The 9003-nt window shown below is 43.4% G+C and overlaps 1 protein-coding gene across 1 annotated transcript in view; it reads right to left on the bottom strand.

Annotated features, from left to right (window-relative positions):
• Positions 1–1374, bottom strand: part of ADAMTS18 (ADAM metallopeptidase with thrombospondin type 1 motif, 18) — a 160801-nt gene extending 159427 nt beyond the window's left edge. The window contains 1 exon segment of the mRNA XM_011946030.1: positions 1330–1374. Within this exon segment, the coding sequence (XP_011801420.1) occupies positions 1330–1374 (45 nt within the window).
• Between the last annotated feature and the right edge of the window lie 7629 nt (positions 1375–9003).

Below are 9003 nucleotides of genomic sequence, written 5' to 3'. Positions count from 1 at the left end.
GCTGGTGCAAGGGCGTGGGATTCCCGGCTCCAACTCCGAGGGAGGGGGTGAAGGGGGCGGGGAGGCTGGGTGGGAGTGATGGGGAGGGAGGACCGACAGCCGTGAGAAGGAGGGGAGCGCCCAGGGTCAGGCTTGGAAAACGTAATTTAAGCGCACTGGGGAGATGAGTTCAGAAGAGGAAAGGCACAGGTGAGTGGCACGACTTCTTCGCTGCCTGTGCAGACTTCTCATTTTCAACTCTTCTGGCAAAGAGTCAAGATAGTGTCCTCGACACCTCCTAAGTGCTGGGAGCTATCCCCTGCTGTATCGCATTTGCCTCAGGCCCTACCCTTTTCAGGTGGGAATTATTCATTCCTTGATAAAGACGAGGAAGAGGAGGCTCAGATGCGCACAAGATAACCTAGCTTCCCAGAGTCAGCAAATCTGAGGCAGCCCGGAGGACCAGAACAATGAGCCTGTCACTGTCTGCAGCATGTAAAAACTCATGGCACGCGGGGGGGCCTCCCTCATCTCCCGGATCTCTCCCTCTCTTCTCACGGTGACGGTACTTCCCACTCTTCGAGACTGAATCTTGGCCCCAGATACCCAAACCCACAGAAATCAGTTATAACAAACAGTGCACGCCATCACCAGGAATGTGCATGCAGTTTGCTGTGTGCCTGTTCATTTACTCAAGACATTTATTGGATCCTTTGATCCCTGTTTGCAGAGGTGAACAAAATACATTCTCACGGGCCAGTGGAAACGAATCTGATTGGATAGCTCGACAACAGTAATAGAAGCAAAATGAACACAAATACTAAAAAGGAAAATAATAGTCTCCTAAATTAGATGGCAGCAGAATCTAATTTAGATGTCTATACACACACAGACATACATACACGTGCAAGGCATCTCTTAGGAGCTGACACTTAAATAAGGCCAGAGAGTGGATCGGTTTTAGGAGGGAAGAGGGGAGTAGGATCTTGCAGGTCAGGGGGCTCAGCAGAAGTGAAGGTCTCGAGGTAGTTAAGATATTGCCACGTGAAAACTGTTACAGGCCAGAGGAAGAAGCAAATACAGCAGTTGCTGGGTCAGCTGGACCTTGTAAGCTGGGGCGAAGCACGTTGGAAGTCATTAGATTTCAATGAATGGCAGTTTGTGTATGTGTAGGAGGCAACATCATGTCCAATAAAAAAAAAAATGTGAATCATTTTTTGAGCAAGGGTAGGGATTGGACGCGCTGAAGCAGGGCCAGAAACAAACCAGGCAACTGTTGCTGGCATGAAGGGGCACAATGACAGTGTCTTGCTGGGACCAGGGTAGTGGCAGTGGAAGTGGACGTATTACTCTGCTCAGTCCTGTGGGTACTGAAATAGTTAACGTGAGGTCCATGTCAAGCCTTGATTAAGTGATAGCTCGATACACATAGTCGGTTTTATTGAACACAACCGGGAAGAGGTAAACCCCGGCTGCAGAGGCAGAGAAGGTGATATGTCTGCCTAAGGAACATGAGGCAAGTCCTTACAGAACACCAGGGCTAAACAAATCACTTGGGTTTCCCTACTTTATCTGTTTAAGCTCTGTGGCCCCTGTTTTATAATCTGTAAAATAGGAATCAGCATGCTACATCAAAAGGATAGCCTAAGGGGTAAGTGAATGTATTTTTCGAAGCACATTATAAGTGGACTTTAAGAAGTGATGATGGTGTACTTCTGTGATTTCATATACCCTATGTCAAATTTGAATGTATGTCAAAATCACCTGTAATGCTAGCTTAAAAATGCAGATTTCCAGGCCACGAAGCACTGTGATTCTGACTCCATGGATTTGGTGTACGGCCCAAGCGTGCATTTGTAGTAAGCACTTTTGGGTGATTCAGACACAAGTGACTTAAGTGCTTTATGTGATTCCGTGAAGAACTGGACACCATAGGAAACCGGACATCAAAGACATGCAGTAAAATACTGCTGGAGGTCACGTCACCAAACAACAGGCTGAATAAAACAGGAGACTGGGATCAACAGCACTGTCAGCAACATCATCAGGTGAACACAGAAGGAAACTGGAGGGTAAAGGGCTTGTCCACACTCAGCTAAAAATAACCATGGCCCTGATTTGTGTCTCTCCGTTAAGATACATTTGCATGAAATTATCCATATTTCTCTGGTCCTCCTCTTTTAGGGTTAATAATATAGGTTACTCTCCATGGTCAGGGTTGAAGTCGGAGAACAACCCTTAACTATGCTCTATGCTCAATTGTGGAGTTTCTCAACCTCAGCAGTACTGAGATTTAGGCTAGATAATCATTTGTGGTAGGGGTTATCATCCTGTGCATTATAAACACAGGCTGTTTAGCAGCTTCTCTGGCTTCTCTCCACTAAATGCCAGTAGCAGCCCCCAAAATGCAACAAAATGTTGTGAGGTTTCCAAATGTTTCCTGGTGGGTAAAATTCCCCTAGGTGAGAACCTGGATAAATAGTACAGATTCCCAGTCCTATTCTGTGACATTTTTTGTTGAGTGCCCATTTTGTTGAGAGACTGGAGGGCTCCTCTTGAACTTAATGTAAGTGGTTTGTCCTCCACTGATTTTATAGCTCTTCTTCCATATCCCAGTCAATCTTTGCTCTCCATAGATTCAAGTCCTCCATGATTGGGTACAGAAACGAAGACTCATTTCTTACATAGTTCTAGACCTAGAAGATCAAAACTTGCAGTTCCATTCATTTATAGATGTCCAGTCTCTTTTTTAGGGCTGATAAATACTTGCAATGCCGTAACTTCTGGGATGATTTTATACACAGTTTTCCAGGAACTGGCCCTGCAATATGTATAAATTGTCTCTAGATGGTGACAGAGAATCATGAGCCCATGGTCCAGTCTTACAGTTGTAAACTGCAAAGTCGCTGTAAAGTTACTTGGGAATGTCAGTCTTACCTGATTTTAAAATGATAAATCTAGGACACTACAACGGCTATCTGAAGTTTGTAATAAACCAATAGGGATACGGGGGGCAGAGCTCATTGCTGATGTGTTGAATTCTGTCATACGTAGCCCAGAATCTTCCATGTAACAGACATTCATAAGTGTTTGTAAGAAGAGCAGAGCAAGGGAGGGAGGGAGGAATGGAGGGAAAATTTGAGATAGAGACAGCACACTGTTTCACTCTTAACCACTAAAAATATCCCCCCTTTCTCTTCCTTTAAAATCAATGGTACAGTTCTAGGCATTGATTTTCTTTCTTTTTCTACTGACATAAGCTTAATTTAATTAAATTATTATTATTATTATTTTTCTTTTTTGCCAAATAACATTAAGATATATGCCTCCTCCTGGACAGCTCAAAAAATAAATGGCAAACCACGTTACTTACTCGCTTCCCTTTGTCCCTGGATTCATGAAGATGCACACATCCCTTCCATGGAAAGTAAGAAACATTTACTGCCTCTCCGGGTGCCATTGACTTTCTGTGCTACAACTGACTCCTTATTTGCTCCTCTCCTTTTCTGTCAGCGAGTAGAGGGAAACTCTTCCTCCTCTAGCTGCTCAAAGTTGCATCAAACAGTAGGCTGGGTTTTACTGAACAGGTGTCCGGTACTTTCCTGTAGAAAACATTTTGATGTCCAAAGAGATAGATGTCACACATCTAAACCTAGAAGAGGGTAAAATAGAACACAAGAATTTATTTCAACACAGTAGCCAAAAGGAAAAGAAAGAGATGGAAATGGATTTACCTCCTTGAAGGCCTAAGATCTAAGGCCTACTTTCTGGTCAATGTCTCAGAAATGCAGTCCAGTTAGTAACCCAGACCTCAAAAACAATGGGGAGAAGGAGAGAGAGGAGGTGAAAGGGAAACAGAGCAGCAGGTCCTAACTTCTTTCCTTCTACAGATAATCATCCAGAAAGATAAACAGTTATATTTTGCCACACAAAGAATGAAATTCAAACAAGTGACAGGCAACAAACTTCTATTTACTTAGTAGTAACAATACAGGAAGCAGAACCCCTTAGTTTAAATAGTTTTGTAAATAGATCCGTCATCACACACAATTTAGCAATTACCAACTGTTCTCCTTCACCTGCTATTTATTCTTCTACTTAACTTTCTGAGGACATTGGTATCCATTTCTTCCCTTTAAAACCATGTGCTTGTCTGACTTATCTATATGATAAGGTTCTCTCTGCTCATCTCATTTTCTCTGTTCTTCCTACTCTGGCTGCATGGGCTTGCTTTCCTTGTTCTATTTTTAGTCCTTTCCCAAGCCCTACTATTAAAAGTAGCATGCTTGCCAGAGGCTGAAGAGGTAGTATTAGAACTAGACTACTAAATTCCACAAGTGAACTGGAGGCCAAGTTCTGAGCTCTCTGCATCGTGAAGAGTGGAATATATACTTTGTAAAAGCTCTGGAAAATATCAGCCTGCCTGAGAAGGGCGAATAACTTTTGTTTACATGGAGTATTTTCTCCTTCTTCTCCACTATCATGAGCCCATCATGAACAAGCTCAGATGTCTGCGCTAATGATTATCAAACTCTCATCTCTAACACCGTCTTGGCTCCACTAAGCCTTTGTCCTGGAACAGCAAGGATTGGGAACTACTGCTAATGAAGAACACCCAGAACATGGTTAGAAATATACATTCTTAGGCATCCCTATAAGTATTTCCATTAAGTGGGTCAAGATTTCTGATGTAACTATTATCACAAACCAATAATTATGACCCATAGTACTTGCACTTGAATGCCAGCAACGTCTCCTAGTCAATAGGACTTAAAGCTTTTGGGATGCTTATGACTCATTTCTTATTCATGGAGAAAGCAAAATATAGCAGAAAGAATAAAGGGATTTAAATCTGGAGATGTTGGCTGTCCTCCTGAGCTGCAAAAAGAAAATACAGATAAAAGTAGAAAAGAAATAGGAAAATACACAGGTTCCAGTCTAAGGCCAATATTTGTCCCTTCTCCTTTCATCCTTGAAATCACCACCAGTTAAACCAAGAGATCTTTCTATAACCCTATTTCCCCCTTTATATTAGTCTGTGTTGCATTTCTATTTCTTTCAATGAAAGTTGACTTAGTACTTTTACTATGTGATGTTAAACATGAAGTCTTAGCATGCCCATCTCTAACACAGGGGAGCAATCCCTACCTCACATCCATTTATTTTCATGAGGATTGGATGAGGTAACACACATAAAGTGTCTAATGCAAATCCTCAACCACTAGTGCTCAATGAATGGTAGTGTTCTTCCTCTTTTTTAACTCTCCTTTGATTCTTACTCCTATAGCCAATCCCTTCCTAAGGCTGTGAACTCTTGTGTAGAGGTGAATACTTCAGTCTGAGCTCTGCTATTTCCCATCTGATTTCACAATTGCAATTCCCAGAAGCAGTGACTGGGTGAGCATAAGAAAATGATGTTCCCTTTTGCATAGGCACAAAAAAGTGACCAAAAGTTGGAACCTATGAAAATTAGGAAAAGAGCAACCCTCTGGGCTAATAAAGTCTTGTGGGGACAGAATGGAGAAGACAGACCTACTGGATTTCATTTTAAGTCACCTCAAGGCAGGGTACAGCCATTCATCATGCCCAGCATAGGCTGCAATCTCCTTAGGCCTTTTCTCTCATTTTTTCGTTTTTGTTTTTGTTTTTTTTCTTTAGAGGCAGAGTTTCACTTTGTCACCCAGGCTGGAGTGCAGTGGCACCATCTAAGCTCACTGCAACCCCTGCCTCCCAGGTTCAAGCAATTCTCATGCCCCAGCCTCCTGAGTAGCTGGGATTACAGGCACCAGCCACCATGCCCAGCTAATTTTTTGTATTTTAGTAGAGACTGGGTTTCACCATGTTGCCCAGGCTGGTCTTGAACTCCTGAACTCAGGCAATCTGCCCGTCTCAGCCTCCCAAACTGCCAGAATTACAGGCATGAGCTACTGCACCCAGCCAGGCCTTTTCTCATCTTAGACTGGGAAACTAAATAGGAGCAAAGATTCATTCCACCTACTTTTATGAACTGCATTACAATTTCTAAGCTACTGATTCTGCTTTGTTCTTCCATTTACTGATCATCCTTTCCATGAACTCACACCGTCTCCGAGGGCCCTTTCAAAAGGCTTGGCTGTGAAGGTGAAGATAAGTACATTATATCCTTCGTCAATTAACCTTCACTTCTCAACAAAATGCAATCTGGCTTCTACCCCTAGTCACATGTTCTTATAAATAAAAGTACAATAAAGTTTTTGAATAAATGAATAGAAATAGAGAGATGTGGACCTTTCTCCTTTCACTCAGAGAGAACCATTAAATATGCTAGAGAAAGAGAACCCATGCTAATCTTTAAATTGTTGTAGTGTTTGAAACTAATGACCACTGCCTCTTTTTTGAAACCCTCTTACCTCCATAGCTTCCAGGTCATTACTTTGCCTTGTTTTTCCGAGTTCCCCCCACCCCTTTTCAAAAAATTTTTACTAATCATTTTTTTTTTTTTTTTTTTTGCCCTTTTTGTCTCTTAAATATTGGGCTTCAGACTTTGGTCCTTGTCCTTTATTTTTTCTCACAAGATAATCTCCTCTATTCCTGAGCAATGAGGGCCCATCTCATCTGCTGATGAGTCCCAGATCTATTATTTCAGCCCGAATTTCTGTCCCAAGCTCTAGACAATTATTTCCAACCACTTACAGGGCATTTTTAACTAAATGCATTCAGAGGCACCTTAAACCCGACAAGGCACCACACAGGATCCTCGGCTATTCTCCATATGCCCAGAATCCCAAACTGGGAAGTTTGGGAGTCATCCTAGGATATGGGAGGTGTAAGGGGTCACCTTATCTTGCTTTCTCAATGACTCTGTTCCTCTCCATACTCATTGCAATTACCTTATTCTGGCCATTAGCATCTGCCACCCTTAAAGACTCACAAAAGGAAGTGTCTTACCCAGGCAGACTTCCCTGACTGCCCTGGCTGAGCTAGGCTGGATTAAGCACACCTCCAAGTGTCCCCATAATAACCTACCATTCCCCCATGGTCTCTGTCATAAAAGTGGGACAGTTCAATAAGAGGCCATGGCCCCCAACCCAACTAATGCTGCTGTGTCAGCTGTTTAGAGCAGGGAGATGTCATTGTCATCTTTGTTTCTAATACTAAGAACAGGGCTAGCACTTACATGCTTGATAATATGTTAAATTGAAACCTCATTGCGCAGAAAGGAAACAATCCAGGCTGTTGAAACAGGCACTTTGAACCACCCCCTAAGCCAGCCCCAACTATGGAATCTTACTACTATTCCTGCACCCCATAAGGGAGAACTTCCCTGACCAAGTAGGTTCCATACCTGCCTGTCAACTATGTCCAGATGTTTTATTTGTTTTTTTTCCTTCCCTCATTCTCCAGTTTTTCCTCATTTTCATTCCATCTCTCACTCTCCAATACACAGTGGTTTCTTTTTCTCCTTTCCTTTTAAACTAAACTGTACATTATTGTTGTTGTTCAAATAAGTCTAAGTGCCTTGAGACTTACCCTCACCTATTCAGCCATACAATTCCCCACCTTAGCAGATGTTCTCAACCTTGGTGCTCATTGGGCAAGTCCTGCCCCCGGAGATACTGAGCTAATGGGTCTGAATGCACGTTGGAATTCTTTTTAAAGCCCTTTGTCTCCAGGTGAATATAAGAGCCAACCAAATGAGAACCAACCATCATCTAGCCTCTCTGTGATCAGTGTGTAGTTCCCAGACCAGCAACAGCGGCGTCACCTGGGAGCACATTAGATATGCAAAGTCTCAGGTAACCTACTGCTTCCTGCATTGGAGCCAGGCCCCCAGGTGAGTGTGTGCCCACATTAATGTCTGAGAAATGCTGTTGCAGAGTCACGCAGAAACTTGACACTAACAGGATGCACTTGAAGAGTCCCCTGCCATCAGAAACTTTCAGTTTGGCTGTCTACATGATGGTGAAAATAATAGTACTGTCTCACATGGATGTGGGGATCATGATCATCAGGTGAAATACCACAATAAGCATTTGGTAAGTAATAGCCTTGTTACCACTCTCTCTGTCTCCTTTATCCCTCCGCCCGATGTGGTGGGGGTGGAGCAGAGCAAGTACACTGTTTACTCCTAGGATGCTGGCTATGGGATCCCACGAAGCACAGCTAATAGGAGGCTTGCAGATGCAGCACTCTCATCCAAATTAAACATTTCCCACTCTAAGCACACAAACAGGTTGCAGCTCCCTTGACTTTCTGCATCACCCAAAACACCCACCATGATCTGGGCTCTGGACACCCTGTCTACTCAGTTACGCAGTCACCATCCTGCTGGGAGTGCTTTGTGAGGCTGCACCCTATTACACAGGCAATTTGTTTCCAAGAGCTGCATAGTGACTTGGCCCTCACTATGCGCGAGACTGGCGTTTCCACAAGACTGCAAGGCACAACAATTTCAAGAGGCAGATCATTTAAAACTAATTATTGGAACTCAACTGGCTTTTACAAGGAATTAATTTAAGGAATCCAAGGTGCCAGAGGGAGAATAGAAGAGATGGAGTGGGGAGGGGCGTGTTTCTTAATTTCACAGCAGTCTGGGATCTATTTAGAGAGGCTGCAAACATAAGGTTGTGTCCAGAGAGCAACCTAACACTTTGTATTGCTCTCTTTCTGCAGAGTCCCACTGTCCCCTGTGATTGGATGGAGTGTCTCGCATTTTACATTGTCCCCAAGAGGAGAGAAGCCCTTTGGAAAAGTCTGAAAAGCTAACATTGAACTGGGACATAACAGCAGCCTTGGGACATCAGAGCCTGCTTGTGCCTGCTGTGCAGTGTTGGATGTTTTTATGTGCACTCCATTAAGAGCTTCCATCTCTCTGGACAAAGGGGAGAAGCGCTTCCATGGTGGGTGGCCCCAATTAAACCCTGTGCCTAGTGAGTTTCCGCCCAGGCTGACTGGAAGTCAGCCAGGCCTGATTAGAGAGCAGGTACCTCAAATGGCCCAGCACGGCCATAATGAAATGGCCCTGGAAAATTGCTAAATGACACA

The sequence above is a fragment of the Colobus angolensis genome, unplaced genomic scaffold (genome assembly GCF_000951035.1).
Source record: "Colobus angolensis palliatus isolate OR3802 unplaced genomic scaffold, Cang.pa_1.0 Scaffold248, whole genome shotgun sequence".
NCBI classification, from domain to species: domain Eukaryota; kingdom Metazoa; phylum Chordata; class Mammalia; order Primates; family Cercopithecidae; genus Colobus; species Colobus angolensis.
The sequence above is the reverse complement of the archived record's forward strand: the minus strand, read 5'-3'. Positions and strand labels throughout refer to the sequence as shown.